Here is an 18,857-nt window from a genome sequence, read left to right on the forward strand (position 1 = left end):
CAACATTTCATTTTTTAACAATAAAAAATAATATAGAACCAAATCCAGGGGATAAAAAACCAACTGTGCCCACAGAAAGTGGAAGTGCATATCAGCTGGAACCGGGACAAACAGCAACGTGGAGAGCACACATGTTTCACCAACGCCTCATATTCTTCTGTCAGCTTGTTGTTGTTTTTTTATTTTATATTAGATGAAAATGTGACAATGAGCCCATCGATGCGAGGCTAAAAAGAATAGAGTCATTTCAGTCGCGTATATCTACGGTGTCGTGTTAAGGTCACACGCTGGCTGCCTGAATTCCCCTCTTTGTGTGTTTACACATCCGGGTTTCCCTGTTTGCAGCCCATTCCCCATTTAGAAGCCATTTTGGACACAGATCAGTAACATGCATGTAAACCCCGACCGACCTCCCGATGCAGCGGTGCCACTATTGAAGTGAATAACCTTAAAAAAGAGCACCGGGCTCTCGCCTCGGATGGTTTAAAGGCTTCCCATTCGGTTTTTGGATCCGCTCCCGACGCGAAATGCTGCACCTATCCACGGGCTAACAGCGTGGCAGACCGTTAATCGCTCCTATCTTTTCTTGCAACATTGTTGCAGCGTCGCGGCTACTGACACGCGCTGTGGTGGTGGTGGTGCGGTGGTGTGGTGGTGGTTAGGCTGCTGGAGGGACCGGGAGGCCTGTGGTCGTTTTGATCCTGGACTGATGTTTTGGACAACCTGAGTTTTTAATGTTCGCGACGGAAACCGGGGGGAAATCTCTGTCCTGTATATCGAGCGGAACATGTCTTTTTCCTGGCTGACTTGTTCACTTCTTCTGGGAACTTTATGCGCAGGTAAGCTGCTATTGTTGGGCTTTTTTTTTTTCCAAATTTGCAACAGTTTATTTATTTTTTTTGCGTTTGAAATGTCGTCCCGAGAGCGAGTTTATGTGTGTTTTAGTTGTTTCAACTTTTGCTGGCAGTTAATAGCCCGCTATCGGTCAGCTGTGGGGATTTTATTCCCCTACCCGTAATCTCCTTTTCCCCCGTGTGCCCCCGCGGATACGTCTATCTCACACACGGGGGGGGTTGTTTAAGCGAGAGCTGGCACTTTTGAATGTGAAAATAAAGGACTAAACGATGGCATTGAACGCAGCTTTTATTTAATGCGGAGAATGCCCCGAGAATAACACGGATCCCGATCTAAAACTGTTGCGTCCCCCCTCGCCTCTCCGTAACAGTGGCAGGAATAGAAGGCAGCAGCTGCATCAACATCCTGAAACCTTATAGCCCACATCTCGGCTCCGCACTCTTGTTTGTGGTCGCAGCCCCTGAACAAGAGCCTTTGAAAAAAACACTTTCTCTGAAGAAGGATTTTGTTTTTTTTTTCATAAATCAATGTGTGTGTGTTTGATATGATGAGACAGCAGCTGTTGCCTGAAGTCTGCTCTTTACCCTGAATCGAGGTTACTGTTACACAGCTCCCCTATTCCCGAAGCCTGTCTCTTGCTACCACGTGAAATCCAGCATAAGGGGTTATTTTTTCCTATTGTTAGGCGTTTTTGCCACCCCTTGCAACTCATATGGCCGGGTTTCACTGTGTCACAAACAGGTTTACCTTTGTCCCCTGGCTAGGTATTCCTTTCGTTGGTTCTCTAGAAAACAATAATACCCCCCCCCCCCACACACACACACACACTTTATTCTTTTAAAAACGACCTGTAATACATTTTATTGAGGCACAGCTGTCTCATTTGAGCCAAATAGTGCTGTAATGGCTTTATGGTTTCTAGATTAGGGCTCAGAGTGTATAGTAAGCTGCTTCTCCAGAATCCATGTTGTTGTGGTGTAAGCCTCAGTAAGTGACAGAGGGAGGGGGGTTGGGGAATGATCTTGTAGTAAAAGTATGATCATGTGACCACAGATATCAGAAATGCCATCTCGGCTCAATGGAGCATTTGGGCTTCACTGCTGTGTGTGTGTGTGTGTGTGCGCGTGTGTGTGTGTGTGTGTGTGTGTGTGTGTGTGTGTGTGTGTGTGTGTGTGTGTGTGTGTGTGTGTGTGTGTGTGTGTGTGTGTGTGTGTGTGTGTGTGTGTGTGTGTGTGTGTGTGTGTGTGTGTGTGTGTGTGTGTGTGTGTGAGTTTGTCCTTACTACCTTCCTTCCATCCTTAATAATGAGCGTGATGTTTGGTCATTACATGCATCCTTATATGCCATAATGAAGTCCATTGTATGCTGCTGGACAACTAAATGTGTGTGTGTGTGTGTGTGTGTGTGTGTGTGTGTGTGTGTGTGTGTGTGTGTGTGTGTGTGTGTGTGTGTGTGTGTGTGTGTGTGTGTGTGTGTGTGTGTGTGTGTGTGTGTGTGTGTGTGTGTGTGTGTGTGTGTGTGTGTGTGTGTGTGTGTGTGTGAGATAGATTGGTGGGGGTAACACTGGGGGATGGGCAGCCTCCTATAGGCAGGGATTTAAAGAGACATGCACTATTTTTTCTGTGAACAAAGATTAGGCATGAATGTCCCAGCGACATTGTGAGTAACGTGTAAAGCGTGCTATCTGCATCGGTGTTCATCAAAAACACGCCTTGAATGTGTCACTTTAGTGTGTCCGACATTAAATCCACAAAGAGAAATAATAAACCCTTTTTATTCAGGGATTGTGTAACCGTAGGAGACTGACAGCTATTGTTACATCTCTGCTTGGTTAGTGGGCACTATTTCCTCCTAAATGACAGTAAAAGCCCTTTAAAGAAGAAGGTCTTATCTGTCTTTCCAGATGTGTCACACTTCAGCAGGATACAAGAGTCCTTATCAATAGAAGTGGCGTACTAGTGTGTGGTGTGTTCCTTTATCACAGTGGGGCATACCATTGTTCTTCTATGGCTAATTAAATCGTGTCCTTTTTTGAACTCTGAAAAGATAGTTTGGAGAATGGGATTATGCTGAACTTCTATTCAGCAACAATTTCTTATCCCAGAGGAACTCCCTGTTTACTACAGAGAGCTCCCAAACTTGGCCGTACACCAGAGTGATGATAGAGGCTCTGTTCAGAGATGTTTTTCTTCGCGGCATCGAGTGGATCCCGCGCCATATGTCGGTGCTTCCGCTGGTGAGTTTTGATTCATTACGGCGTGAGCTGACTGAGGCCTTCTGTCCATTTCAGGGTACAGCCTGGGCGAAGCAGAGACCCGGGAGTGTGTGTACTACAATGATAACTGGCGTACAGAGAGGACCAACCAGAGCGGCTTCGAGCGCTGCGAGGGGGAGAAGGACAAGCGACTGCACTGTTATGCCTCCTGGCTCAACTCCTCAGGGACCATCAAGCTGGTGAAGAAAGGCTGCTGGCTGGACGACTTCAACTGCTATGACAGGTCAGAGCAACTGAGCGAGGTCATCGCCGCCGCACATCTACATTCATATTTTAGATGTCTGGCTCGTACCCAGAGTGACTGGCAGTGAGCACAGCACAAATATCTGCCTCGGTACATCTGGATTTCTTTGACCCGAGGCATTTTTCACCGACGGACATAGAACATCAAATATTGAAGCTATTTTTCAATTAGCCAATGAATTGGGGGGGGGGGGGGAAATTTGCAAACATTTGGTGGTTCTGACCTCTCAAATGTGAGTAGATGAAATGTCTTTGGGGTTGGCTTTGTGGTCGGACAAAACAGGGTTAGTTAATGAGAACGTCTCCTGCTTCGGGGACGCGTTAAAGGGTTTTTCTCTCGTAACATTATGCAGAGTACATTATGTATCAACGGACCGATCAGTATGGGAAATCATCCGTTGCAGCCCTAAAACATCCCCACTTGAAATAAAACATGACATGAAATGTAGAGATACAAGATATATCGCCTAATACACTGCGGCACATTTGCATATTTAAAAGAGGCAACAACTTTTTTTCATTGCTTTATCAGCGACATAAATCTCAACACACACTACATACACTCAGTTGCCAATGTTTTATACACACAGGTGTGTCTGTTATTTGGCCAACCCTCATTGTTATAAATGGAGTGGAGAAAATGATAAACCCATAATAAACACTTGTTAGTATAGCACAATACAATTCATCCTCTAAAATGATCATACAGTTAGATCAACACCACAGTTTCAGCCCCAACATTATAACCTCCACGAAGGTAGGCTTTCCTCATGACTGTTGTCTTATTTGGCTGCTTTACCTTAAGATGAGTGCACCATATAAACTTGCAACTGAGCGTAAGCCTCAGCACATATTACGTAAGTTGGCAAACATTAACACCCTCAAAATGCTACTGTACATTTATGTGACACTGCACACGAAGCTAAGATTAGAATGGTACACGGCTGCAGCTAACAATTATTTCCCTACTCTAATTATTTGGGGTGCACTGATTGTCAAATTCTAGGCTGATATCGATGTTTAAAATAGCAATTTGGCCGTTTGGATACCAGTGGATGTTGTTGTTGCTTATTTTGCTTTTGTTTATTTATCCTCTCCTTTTGTGCCAGAGAAACAAACTCTTAATTATCAAAGCCTTGTATTGCTCTATCTTCTAATGAGCACAGATTCAATCATACAAACAACCTTTTTAAATATCCTTTCTTTCACATGAAAAGCAGAACTGCCTCAGAAGCTTTTTTAACCTTTAGCCGGCTCAGAAATGATGCAACACAACAGATAAACATCGACCACTGCCACCGATGAATGTCATCTCATTTGCAGAATATCGGCTGGTTTCCAACAAATAATCTTCCCTCTATTTTCTCAAGTAATTGTTATCTTAAACATAGATACAGTAAATGCCCACTGCGTGTTCCCGGAGACAAATGTCACCTGTTCAGATTGCTCATATGGTCTGATCAGTGGTTCAAACCCCATAGATATTCAATATACAATTATAATAAACAGAGAAAAACTGAAACTATACATATTTAACGAGCTGATCTGTCAGTTCAGTAATCGATAGACAACATGTTTAAAACCAGACATAGATCAGGAGGCACACAGCCTACTACATCCACGCATGCAAGTATCAATACACACAGAGAACCAACAACACACACAGCACATTAGGGGCCGGTTTAATTATAAACCGTGGTCAAATTCTTCACTGTTGGTAACGTTTTATCTCTACAGCATATCAAATCTAAATTAATTCATATATTTCAGGATTTAAATTGTAAGGCCAGCCAAACAGGTTGAGGTAGACTGAAGTAATATGAAAATTAAATTTCCAATCTTGATATAGCACCAGACTCTATTAGATGGGGGAAGTGATTTTCACAAGTAGGAATTGGTGTTTGTCAAATGCTGTGCAACCGGCAGGGCTCCCGTTCATTCTCTCTGGGAGTAACCAGATAGCCTGTATCTGTATCGACAGTGCAGAGTACAGCTCAGTGTCCACAGCCTAAAGATGGCTGATGGATATGGGGGCACCGGGCCACTTACGATTTAGTGAATCGGGGGGGAGAATTTTAAGTTAGCCTACATCAGCAGCCAGTGCAGAGCTATGTGGCATGATCAAACTTTTAAGTCTTTAATATTCAAGCCGCAGCATTATCAACAAGCTTGAGACCTCTGGCGGCTCATGAAGGCAAGCTGGAGAAAACAGAGCAATAATAATCTTTCCCAGATGACACAACTGCGTGTGTGTGTGTGTGTATACATAATATACCATTAGCCACCAATAAAATAGGCAGATTTTGCAATATGTTTGAGGCTCTCTATTCCTTTGGAATTATTAAAGGCAGCTCTGAGATTGACCTGCAATTTTTGATAATGTCAGGATAAAATTGAGTGCTATTATGAGTGACAGCGGTATGCTAATGCTGATCAACATGGATAACATGCACCAAAAGCATATATCCAAATGCTATGCAGGAATGGAGATGTGCACAATTTGTAGGCTTAGATGCAGGTGCAGATCTGTTGAGAGTTTCGAGTGAAATAGCTTTGGCCTTCTGTAGGCTGTAACAACATGAAGGGAATAAAGTGAGCTTTGTTTCCACAACCACTACAACACAGGATCATGCAGATATACACATGGGAACATATATCAATCCCAGCTCACAATAGTATCAACAAGGCCGTTTGCAGAAGGGACAACACTTCTGCAATATTCTGATAACCCCTTTCCCCCCAAAATGAAACCGGTTTCGCGTGTTTAGGATGTGAGAGATGACAGAGGATGGAGTCCTGAACGTCTCTTTTTTTTTTTGGATAAAAAAATACAATAGCCGAACAAAAGCTTGCAGGTAATCGAAGCAATCCACGATAATATTGCAACTATTTACATTTATTGAGCCTGAAAAAGACACCAATTTTATTTTGAAAATGCTCTTGTCAAGTGTTCACATTTATATCAATTCTTTAAAGAACAAAGCATGCAAATAATGTGCTTGCCTTACTTTACAGCAACCGTATGGCACAGAAATGCTGGGTCAACTTTTGAATCTAATTCAGTTTATTTCCATTAAAAGAGAGTTTATTCATCCCAAAGGGACAATTAGTTGCTGGGCATAGCCTACGCAACATAAAGGAATGGTGATAATCACATTGCACACAACTACACTGGGAGTAATAAAACGGCATAACTGATAAAGTGCAAGGCCTGAAACCAATAGGTAAACAAAAAGGTAATGATGCTCTATGAATGCTTCTCTCTTCTATATAAATGCATTATGTGGGAAATGATTGCTTGACATTTCTATCATAATAATATCTGTAATCTGACTCGGGTCTGAATTAATTGCCTCCCTCAGCTCTCTGTTGTTGAATTTTAATTGTACTGTAAGCCCCCCCAAAATGAACCTTGCACTAAAAAATGCATTCAATTTTAACCCGTCTGAACATTACAAGTTATCATCTCAAAACCAACAATAAGGTGACTTCTATCAGCTACATGTGCTTGTTGAAAATGCATCGCAACCCGAATGAAGCACATTAAAGCACATAGCTATAGCAGTTCATGTCACAAGCTAGAAAGAAACTAACGTGGGCGTTAGGTTGACCGGGTTCACACATGAACACATGTCGCTTCATATTGATGGTAAACAATATCTTATCGAGCATGATTCAACAGTTAAAACCATACAGTTTATATAAAGATGGACCACATGGCTCCATTTCCTCCCACTGTAAAAAAAGTGAGGCCAAAATAGCCATACAGACGCGGCAGCCAGAGTCTGTGCAGTTGGTATCAGGCAGTGGAGCCCAGTCATCAAAGTCCTGTCCATACACCCACTCCACCAGTTGTGAGTCGATCACAGCTGTCAATAATGACAGTTCACCCTGTTGTTCTAGCACCAAATGACTGATTCAAACCAAATGTATCAGAGAAAGTAACACCTGAACAAACTTATGACCCATAGTGCAGCCAGCCACCAGGGGGCGATTGTGATGTTTTGGTTCTACTTTTGGGGCGCGTTCTAGCCATAGACTATATAAAGATGGATCATCTTTATATAGTCTTTGTTCAAATCCATCAGATCCCTGTATCTCTACTACACACACTCTTAATACAGTTGTCATATCTGAAGAGTTATCTTGCATGTATGCCTGCCCATGTGTCAGTCTAGCTAGCAAGACTAACATTGGTTCATGATAGCATGATAGAGGGCCCCTATTGCCCCATGTCACGCAAATGGGACATGCTGTGAATGGTTCGGAAGCATATGTGGATATTTTTATTCACGGGCCATCCCATTGATTATACAAGTCATCGTTAATCACTTCCAAAACATCAAAAAACTCGCCTAGAGCCCTTAACGGCAACAATACCAAGCTTTGATGCTACAGTGTCACATGACAGGGGGCATAGGGCAGTGCTACTTGCGTTGTGGGTTTTTTTTGGACGACTCTGGGACAACCCATCTCTGTGTCCCGCAAAGGAATGCTTATGAAAAAGTAATACAAGTCTGGACGTTATGGTGATTTATTTTGGTCTGACTTTAGCTATTTCTGGGGTTCTCATATTTATGCAACCACAGCCATGTGCATGTCTTTGCCGTAGAGTGAAACTAGACACTAACCCACTTGGTTCCTGCTTTATAAGTCACGAAATGCTACTTAAGTTTGACTATGATAGTTAGTTGTAGTATCTTCTTTTGACATTTGGTTATTGAAGCAATAATAAAGGCGTGTCATCTACTTTTCTTTGTTAGACAAGAGTGTGTCTCCATGGAGGAAAACCCTCAGGTCTTCTTCTGCTGCTGCGAGGGAAACTACTGCAATGAACGATTCACCCACCTTCCTGACATGATTGGCAGTGGCAACCGAGGTGAGCAGCAAATGCATCCCACATATAGTACGAGCAAAAAATAGGTCTTTGCTTTTCCCATCCGATTAGTGGGAGTGATGCTTAGACTTGTATCTAGTAGTAAAAAAACACCATGACCAGTATATCACACTGAAGCATTTTGCACAGATGCGATTTTTCCTTTTTAATATACAGGTAATTAAATGATGCTTTCTTAGGTATGTGGATGAAAGGCGTTGCCTTTTTGACATTGTAGTTTTCTTTAAAATCCATGTCTACATATGAGACTAAACTGTAATAACATCGTCACAAGCCTATTTGTTTGTGTACTGGGTTCAGTCAGGAAGGATCAAGGCTGGACAATCAAGATGGGATGTTACCGTCTCATGTCTCGCAGTCTGTGAGGGATACTCATGATGCTGCTTACAGCGCACATGTCGTAAAGCTGACATGCTGTAATTATTCTGTTCCTCCTTGACAGTGAAAATACGGCCTCCACCCCGGGTGCCATCTCTGCTCAACGTGCTTGTGTACTCACTGCTGCCTCTCTGTGTGCTGTCCCTGGCCCTCGTTCTGGCCTTGTGGATGTACCGCCACCGCAAACCCCCCTACGGCCATGTAGACCTGAGTGAGGTGAGAGAGGCCACACCCCAGACTGACTCTCTGGTGATAATTTGTGACATCTGTAGTGCTGAGAAGTCAACCTGTCACTGCATGTTTGTTTCTCTACTGTTTGTTGCTGATGCTGCTTACCCTAAATACCCACTTCTTCTGTTATATTCCTGTAAGATTTTTTTACCAGATGTGAGAAGGGGCAACATCTTTAAGATCGATTTAGCAGAAGAGCCAGACTTAACTGGTTTTCCTTTTCTGTTATTCAGGATCCTGGACCAGCTCCTCCTTCGCCACTGGTGGGTCTGAAACCCCTGCAGCTGCTGGAAATCAAAGCTAGGGGGCGCTTCGGTTGTGTTTGGAAGGCCCAGTTGATGAGCGAATATGTTGCTGTAAAGGTCTTCCCTGTTCAGGTGTGTCATCAATGTCCGTTAATTCAAGGCATTTATTTAAGTTTTTATCTTGTTGAATGCCGCTTCCTAGTTCCAGTTTGTGCCTCTTGTGTATTGACATTACTATTAAATCACAGCCAAGCATCCAATGTTTTTTTTTGAAAAATCAATAACCTTTTAATCTTTGAAAGTCTCACCATGTGGATGAATAAATATCCGCCTGTTGCAACCCAGTGAAGTTGGGACTGTATTGTCAAATCCTGGTAGCCAGCTGAAAATATTGGAAATTAACATCAATATATACCATTATAACTGATGTTTTAAATGTTGGTCCACATTGTACAAATTGAAGAAAGGAGATATGTCACTTCTGACTATCATCTTTGTTCGGGTACACAGGTGCAACATTTATTTTTTTTGCCATGCAGTGAATAAAAATTTTTTCATCCAGATGATTAAAATAGCCTTGAGGGTGCTGGAAATGTCTTCTTAAATTAACTGTTTTCATTTTTCAAATATCACTGTGACTATGGTTTATGTGTCGTTGTATGTAAGCGTTGTGACTCGACTGTTACAATACATGGGGCACAAACTGGAGCTTTGTGTAACATAGGGAAGGAACCCTATTCTTTTCCAAAGAGGTTGTTTAAATAATCAAGACCATAACACTTTTCTGGTCTCTATGTGTTCGTACAGGACAAGCAGTCGTGGCAAAATGAGCGTGACATTTTCCTGACTCCGGGGATGCGACATGAAAACCTCTTACGTTACATCGCTGCAGAGAAACACGGCACCAACTTGGAGACGGAGCTGTGGCTCATCACAGAGTTTCATGAGAGGGTGAGTGCACGTCTTCTCATATGTATGTTTTTATTTATGCATGTACGTACAGTGATGTATTAGAGCTTCTTTTTTTTTTAACTAGAACTGCTGGACATTTTCCAATTTTGGCAGAGGCCTTTTATTTACCCTTGACAAAATAGCTTTTTATTAATGTTTATTTTTATTACTTCTGGCAGGTCTGGAGAACCCAATATACCTTAAAGTGATATAATTGTGTTGCTTAGCAGCAAATCTTTAAGTGTGTGGTGTAAAAATAAGACAGGCAATTTTGTATTATGCTACCAGTATCAAAAATGGTGTGTGTGTGTGTGTGTGTGTGTGTGTGTGTGTGTGTGTGTGTGTGTGTGTGTGTGTGTGTGTGTGTGTGTGTGTGTGTGTGTGTGTGTGTGTGTGTGTGTGTGTGTGTGTGTGTGTGTGTGTGTGTGTGTGTGTGTGTGTGTGTGTGTGTGTGTGTGTGTGTGTGTGTGTGTGTGTGTGTGTGTGTGTGTGTGTGTGTGTGTGTGTGTGTGTGTGTGTGTGTGTGTGTGTGTGTGTGTGTGAGAAATAATACTGTTTGATTAAACACCTCAAGGCTAACAGAATATCCTGTTCATGGTTCTTCTCAACAAAGGGATTATTGCATCAAAACAGGATTAAATAATAAGTAGCATAACCACAAATGCAGCATTACATTTGTGTAATGACTTTCACGGCTTGTCCTCAAAGCACCTTCTATCCATGGCAGTGGCGCAAACATATTTAGTTCCACTAATTGGCTCGGTGCCATCTGTGTATCTGTTTGGCTTAATGTTTTCCTTTTTTTTTGCCAGCATTGTTAATGATATTTTAAGCTATATTGTGTGAATTTAGACGCCTGTGGTAATTCTACCAGACCTCGCTATTCGGCTGGCAAATGAAGTGAAACACAGGTCCAAAAACAATCTATTCCAGGGTTCTGGTTGGCTCACTCCTTGGACGCTGACAGTAGATTTTCTGAGAAAATTAAAATTAGATTCTTGAGCAGTTATTAATCCTTGTTCTTGAATCCTGTGTGTGTGCGTGTGCAGGGCTCCCTGACAGACCACCTGAAGGGCAACAGTGTGACCTGGAGTGAGCTGTGTCACATAGCAGAGACCATGTCCCGCGGCTTGGCTTACCTCCATGAGGACATTCCCAGCTACAAGGGAGAGGGGCCCAAACCCACCATTGCACACAGGTAGAGAAAACATGAACTGTTCCCGGCTTTCCTGAGCTCCAAAGCACTAAAAACCAGATTACATTTGATTTTAGTACTGCCCTCTTCTGGTTAATCTTGATTTTAGTCATTTTGCCCTGGAAGTCCATGGATTAATGCATGTGACTAAACAATTACAGCATTTTGATGGCTTTGTCCTGAAATTAATTTCCCAGGGACTTCAAGAGTAAGAATGTGATGATAAGAGATGATCTGACTGCGGTCATTGGAGACTTTGGGCTCGCTGTACGATTTGAACCAGGGAAACCTCCAGGAGACACTCATGGCCAGGTATGGAACGTCTTCTTCACGACTGTTTTTTTATTTCCACATTGACTTTGATTTCTCTGAAGTGTTCACATAGGCTTTATGCAACTGTTGCAATGTACAGATTCCTTAGTAAATATTCTCATCTCATCTTCATCCGCTTATCCGGGGTCAGGTCGCAGGGGCAGCAGCTTTAGCAGGGGGCCACTGATCAGTGTTAACCAAGCTTCAAAAACCTTTTATTTGAAGTTTTATAATAAGTAGGCAAATAAAGCATAAAGGCTACTTCCTATTTTAGGGTTTGGAACTAAAAGAAAATCAAGAAGATAATTAAATATAGATTCACCATGATAAGTTTGGATATTGCTGCTTAAGTAGAGCCGGTTTACCCAGCAGTGAATCAGGATGTTGTTTGATATCAAAGAAAGGTTTTGTGTTGCTTTTACTGGTGTGGTTGGGTACGTTAATGGCGCACTCACACTTATATCCGTGTGCCCAAGTACGAATGATGGCTAAAGTCTAGTTCGCCCAGGCACAGCACTCTGGCCAGCCACGGCTTGGTTGAGATAGGTGGGCTTTAGCAAAGCACAGATGCACATATAAAAAGATGCCACCGAAGGTTTCAGGTGGTTTGAGATGGATTGTTTACTGCAGATTTGGTCAGATAAAAATATTCAAAAACAGTTGGACAAAACAAAATCTCTGAGAGATGATGACGTATAAGCAAGAAACAATGGAGCCAAGGCTCGTATCATTTTTTAACTAATGTGAGTGCAAGCGGGCCTGGGCTGCGGGGGAAGAGGGAGGGGGGACAATCGCGCTAAAGCGCGCGGCACAGATCATCATGGCCAAGTGTGAGTGCGACCTTAGGGAACAAACTCACACTGTCCGTCCGTACCGTGCCCCGGGCCAGCCCGTTTGTACTCACACTGCCTGGGCCTTGCGCAAATGCTTCTTGCCTGTCCATACGTCATCACGCCGTAACACGTCAAACACATTGATTGACGTCATTGCGATGCGTCGGTTTGTTTACAAATCTTTCCATAGACTGATTTTGTGCGTGTGTCCTCTTGGCTGGCAAGTAGAAAGTTTCAAAATGTGCAAAAACCCCCTAACTTCTAGAAGTGTTACCAGCCAGCATAACTCTTTAAGCAACATATTTCATGCACCAACTCATATATATATACTTGGATTCATTGTCCTGCCAGGTGGGTACGAGGCGTTACATGGCTCCAGAGGTGCTGGAGGGAGCCATCAACTTCCAGCGAGACTCCTTCCTGAGGATAGACATGTATGCTATGGGCTTGGTGCTGTGGGAGCTGGTGTCCCGCTGCTCAGAGACAGACGGTGAGTCAAACAGTGCAGGAATGCTGCCTCGCTCACAGGTCAAAGGTCACTGTGCTCCAAGCTGACTAATAAACAAAGGATTAGTTTTCATTTTGCCTGGGAAAGCCTTCTGATCCAGGTTTGAGATATAATGTGGGTTGTTACTCTTTAAATGGAGAGCAGATTTCGATTTTTTAAAATCCAAATTCTGCTCTATGTACATGACCTGATCTCTGTGTAATGCTTTCCATCCTGTGCCCTTACTGCCCTTCCTCAGGTACAGTTGGCGAGTACATGCTGCCATTTGAGGATGAAATAGGCCAGCATCCCTCCCTGGAGGATCTGCAGGATGTGGTCGTGCACAAGAAGATGCGTCCAGTCATCAAGGACTGCTGGCTCAAGCATCCTGTGAGTATCAGTGGAAGAATAGCTCCTGCAGTTTCGACAGCACTATCAGGATGTCATGCTTCCTTTTTTCCAGTGAATACAGCTCGATTGCCTGGGTTCATAGTTCTATGAATTAGTTTTTGTTGTTTCTGAAATTTTGCAACTATAGCTGCACCTTTATTAGCCCCAGAAAAAAGTGAGGAATTTCTATCCTATTAAATGGATTTTTCATTTAAAGTTGGGATTCAAAATGTATGCACAACAAATGGTGTCCCTTTTTAATAAAAGTAAGAAAATAGAACTACAGAATTATTCTCCTATAACTTCTTACTTGTGGCTACAGGGTCTGAGTCAGATGTCTGAGACCATTGAAGAGTGCTGGGACCACGACGCAGAGGCACGATTGTCAGCCGGCTGCGTCGAGGAGCGCATCGGCCAGATCGCCAGGACGATCAGCAGCACTACCTCAGACATCCCCGTCTGCATTGTGACGTCTCTCACCAACGAGGACCTACCTCCCAAAGAGTCCAGCACCTGAACGGGTGACCCCATCCTGCACCTGAGCTCCTGACTTTTTATTTTTCAAATCCAAACTTGGCGGATCTCCGTGAAAATTAAAAAAAACAAAAAACAAAAAAACAACTAGCCACTTGAATGCAGCTGCTATTTTACCCCAATACTGGTATTTGTTTCTGTTTTTAATGTTTTTTGGTGTTTAATGTCAGATCTTACTAACACATGCATCTGCTGTAGTTTTGAAGTAGTAATAAGTTATGCGATGGGCACATCTGATAACACCAATGTGTCAAATCGTCAGTGTCGTCATTACCTCATGTATTTCTTTTGTGTTAGTCTATTTTTATTACCTCATAAGTTGTTATCTGTCGTTTTCCTGTCTTGGTCATGATCGTATGTGGCCAAACAAAATGAACTTTTGCTCCAAACCTTGGACGACGTGCTGCACACCTCGGAGGAACCATTTTGAGACTGTTAGACAAAATATATTCATCTTCCTCAGGGGTTGAAGCTTCTTGATTTTTAAAACTCGAGCAAGCTCCCTTATTTTAAACCTGTGAATGCCTCAATATGAAAAAAAAAAAAGATCAAAAAAATCGGAGCACGGCTGTTTTATTGCAAGGGAGGAGCTAAAATGGGAGCTGAGCAGTTGTATTGGACATTTTGGACTTTTTGAAGATTTGGGACAAGCGCCTTGTCCCCGCGGAACTACCTCTCAGGTATCCAGTAGGCTTCTTTGGAACATTTTCTGAGAGCCAAGCTATCCAGCTAGCTAACATGGACATATTCCTGGAATTTATTTTGTTTTTTAATTGTAGAAATCAGAGTTACTCCTTTGCCAGTGCCAGGAGCATTGACGGATGCTGTCTGGTGTTGCAATGTTACACATTCTTGATTTTCACTGTTTGTGTGTGTGTGTGTGCGTGCGCGTGTGCTTGAGAGAGATAATCTGAAGACTAAATGATGTGAGATAGAATATGTTTTTGAACTAAGAACCATTGACAGATAGTTGGGGTTTATCCTTGCGAGGGCCATACTTGAGTAAGCAACATGTCTGTTTTTTAATTTTCATGAGTTTGTTTAATAGACTCAGTCGGACACCAGTCCCCACAGATACCTCAGTCACTGTACATCATGCAAGGAGAGCTCAAATGGTTGCCTTTGTCTCAAATGCAATGCCATAGTTGTACCATAACATGAATACCATACATTGAATGTCTGTTATGCTGCTGTGACTATTCCAGGATACTCAAGGATTTGTAGATGTACATGTATTCTTTGTTAATATAACGCTAATGATATTGTGAGGCTAATAATTTTTTGTTTTTGTTTTTTGACTGGGTAAGCCCTCAGCTGCTTACTACTCCAGACTGACCTCAGAAATTCTGACAAGTACCTCAGGCTTTTTCTACATGTATATCAAGTTGTGTTATGTATTTTGTTGTGTTTTAGTAGTTGAGATATTTTATTGCCGGTTGGGCCTCTTTTGTCTGTGGAGATTTAAAAAAAAAAAGAAAATAATAGAGCCTGGCCAGTCAACACCGTGTTAATGCTGTACAAACCTAAAAGAAAAAAAAAAGGCAGATTCTTGTAAATAGACCTGTACACACAGTTGCCGAACACTGATCTGTTTTTAAAAAAAATACAAAATCAGGGCATTATTGTTCTCATTTCACAGAAACAGAAAGTAATATCTCAGTTCCGCCTCTACATATTTAATTTATGTTTTGACAAGTAGCCCTGTGAGTTTTATTTTTTTTATATACAGTATATATATATATATACAATTTTTTTTTTTCAAGAGTGGTGGCTGTGTTGCTGATTTCCATGAATAATAGTATCAGTTCCTCTGAATCAGAAGCTGTGTAGGTAGCACTTGCATTAGAAGGCTTAGTGTGTATATCATCAAAAACAGACAAAAAAAAATCCCTGATGGTTTGGTGCTGGCGGCTTCTGTGGTTGGCCACTTGCTGGAAATGCCAGTTTGAACAGTATTACCTCAATATTAACCCGCTGATGTGATGTTCAGACCTGTTTGGTGACAGTTTAACCATGTTGGACAACACACAGGCTCATCTGTTGTGCTTTGATTAGTGCTGTGGAAAGATGGTGATTTTTAAAAGTGGTCTGTGTGACGCTTGCCTGTGTGCCGTTTTGGTAAAGAACCTGTGGGGGTGGGGTGGGGCGGGGGTGGGTGGGGACATCGATTCATACAGAAAAATGTTTTTTAGTGTTTGGAAATCATCAATGTGTCTATAACTACATGGTTGATTGATAATGCAGCCCCAGTGCGATTCATGTAAACAGTGGCATGTGCGTGGTCTTAAAGTCCAGCAATATTTATTATACAGCAATAGTCACAATATCATAGTTTATGTAGTTAAACTCAGCTGTGACTTTTCTTCTGCGGATCAATAAAGTACATCTCATCACACCTGGATCATGTTCTGATGAGGACACATGTTAAAAACCTCCTGATAGAAGAAATGCTGTGGGTTAAACTTGTGTGTGTGTTCACTGAACGTGACCCAGGTGCTTTCACGTATTGTGCCAGAAAAACAACGATCACCTCCAAATGCTGTCTTACACCCAGCACTTCTGAACAGAAAAAACAGTTACCTCATGCAGTACCTCGTTAGTAACACTAACACGGAGTCGGTCTCATCTTCAAAAAAAAAAAAGGGAAAAAAAATCAACTATTCGTGTATATATTTACTTGACAAATGTAAAGGTTTTTTTTCCTTTTCATGTGTGAATCCTGTGAAAGCGAAATCCTGTGTGTGTGTGTGTGTGTGTGTGTGTGTGTGTGTGTGTGTGTGTGTGTGTGTGTGTGTGTGTGTGTGTGTGTGTGTGTGTGTGTGTGTGTGTGTGTGTGTGTGTGTGTGTGTGTGTGTGTGTGTGTGTGTGTGTGTGTGTGTGTGTGTGTGTGTGTGTGTGTGTGTGTGTGTGTGTGTGTGTGTGTGTGTGTGTGTGTGTGTGTGTGTGTGTGTGTGTGTGTGTGTGTGTGTGTGTGTGTGTGTGTGTGTGTGTGTGTGTGTGTGTCACTAAAACAGCGTGAATGGTAACTTTATCTGGGAGTTGAAATGCTTAGAAATATAAACTAGATGAGAATACATCCATCTTTTGTATATTGAAATAAAGAAAAACACTGATTAACCATGTAAATGAAATTCTTTGGGTTTTCTTTATTGATCACATCAGTTCATGTCCACATGCCCACTTACCTGCCGCATCACTTCAACACATTTCAAAACAATATTTTTAAGAATCAAGATAATCATATTGATGGTTTTGTAATGCAAAGCTTCTGTAGGAACACCTTTTTGATTTTCTTCTGCATAAAATGATGAATGTATGCAACACTCCAAAACTACAGGTGTACTTTGCCAGGGTCTGTTACACACTTCAGATGTTCTATTGTTTCTTTATGTACACTAGATGGCAGTAGTTGGGTTAGATTATTTGTCTGGGACAATAACCATTGATCAAAACTGTAAATGAACCAGAATAATGAGGCTATAATCATTCATTCCCCCTGCCTAGACATTAAAAAATCACCTCAAAATATATTAGGAGTGTTATCTAGCACACCAACATTATTCATTTATTCAAATAACGTTAAAGTTTCACCCATTCATTCAATGTTTGTTAATCTTTCATGATGATTTGATCTTTTCTATTCTAACTAGCAGTGATTTTTGTTTTTGGGTATGATATATGGTCAACAATTAGACTATAGGCAAGACTTAAGCCTGCAAACCAAAAACGTCACAATGTATTGATTAATTGCAGAACAGGAACGACACACATGACAATGTGATAACGGGCCTCTTAAAGGTTACATATTTCAGGCGAGGCAGAAAGTTAACAATTACTAAGATGCATTATTTAAAGTATATTCAATAAAAGTCACTGTGAAATACTCCAGTTCAAGCCGTTGCCCGAACATCCTCGCACACGTGAAGGCATCACAGCTCCATTCCGCTGAGAGGATCTGACCAATCAAAAGGCGTCTGCGTCATCACGTGACAACCCGACTGGTAAATTACGATTGACTAGTTGCTGATTGTAGGCTGCTTTCCGATGTACAGTTGAGTCAAGCGGACAACTTTCAGTCGTTGTTGGATTTTGTTTCTCTAACGGAAATGCCCCTTGGTTTCCACAGGCTCCGTTGAGTAAAGTTTTGCTCGGAGTTCGTGGCCATTATGTCCGTAAACTGCAGAGCAGGTGAGTTTAAGTAGAGTTTTTTTTTTTTGGCTGTGCCAGCAAGCAGTTCAAATGTCGACAGCATCACTTTTTCATTGTAAACTGTCCGGGGGAAAAAAAAAAGCTAAAAGAAGTTGACGTCGCGTTATTATCGACGTTGCTGGATTTCTGTCATTAATTCAACATGTGTTGCTTGGTTTTTGTCTTTTAAATGTTTGTTTGCAACTAAATCTTCTGTGTATTACGTGTGGTAGTGCTTTCATGTATTGACAGATAACGTTACTTTACTAAGCTAGCTAACGTTATCGTTAACAGCAAAACGTTGCTCAACGTCACAACCGTGTCAGGCAAAACCAAATCCTATTGTGACAAAAGACAACATTTAAAGATACTCAATGGCAGAAATAACCGTAACATACAGTATATGTTATGTTTGCTGTAAACTCTAAACGTAGTGTAACAACCTCTGTTTGTATATTAAAGAGAACTCAGATAATACACATCAGTAAGTTAATAACAAGGATGGTTAAGAGATTACCCACCAGTTAACGTTACAGGACAAATGGATGTGCTGTTCATTAGATTGTTAGTAACGTTATCTTCTTTGGGTCCTCTGGTTTGAGCGGTTCACTTTCACAACCGATCTTTAACAATTCAGTTATACTGTAACGTTAGAGTAATGAGCTTGGAGAAGAGACCCACACAGGCACATAATCACACACACATCATCTTCATCCATCATTCTCTATCTTCCAGCCATCCAGGGACCAGGGCAGCGTGTTAAGTTCAGGGGCTAGCTGGCCTGCTGTACCCCCCCCCCCCCCCCCCCCCCCATAAAGGGTGTCAGCTGGAGTGGCTGCTGGG

General features: G+C 42.0%; 1 protein-coding gene across 1 annotated transcript; it reads left to right on the forward strand.

Moving 5' to 3' along the window:
* Positions 1-513: 513 nt before the first annotated feature.
* On the forward strand, positions 514-15,850 carry LOC310958074 (activin receptor type-2B-like). Its single transcript, XM_083928878.1, has 11 exons — positions 514-839; positions 3,146-3,353; positions 8,137-8,252; positions 8,713-8,864; positions 9,113-9,256; positions 9,932-10,075; positions 11,125-11,273; positions 11,468-11,582; positions 12,767-12,905; positions 13,162-13,292; positions 13,615-15,850. Exons 1-11 carry the CDS (start codon positions 788-790, stop codon positions 13,807-13,809), a joined length of 1,545 nt encoding a protein of 514 aa, XP_083785004.1. The 5' UTR covers positions 514-787; the 3' UTR covers positions 13,810-15,850.
* The last annotated feature ends 3,007 nt before the right edge of the window (positions 15,851-18,857 follow it).

This window comes from Echiichthys vipera (assembly GCF_963691815.1).
Source record: "Echiichthys vipera genome assembly, chromosome: 15".
Lineage (NCBI taxonomy): Eukaryota > Metazoa > Chordata > Actinopteri > Perciformes > Trachinidae > Echiichthys > Echiichthys vipera.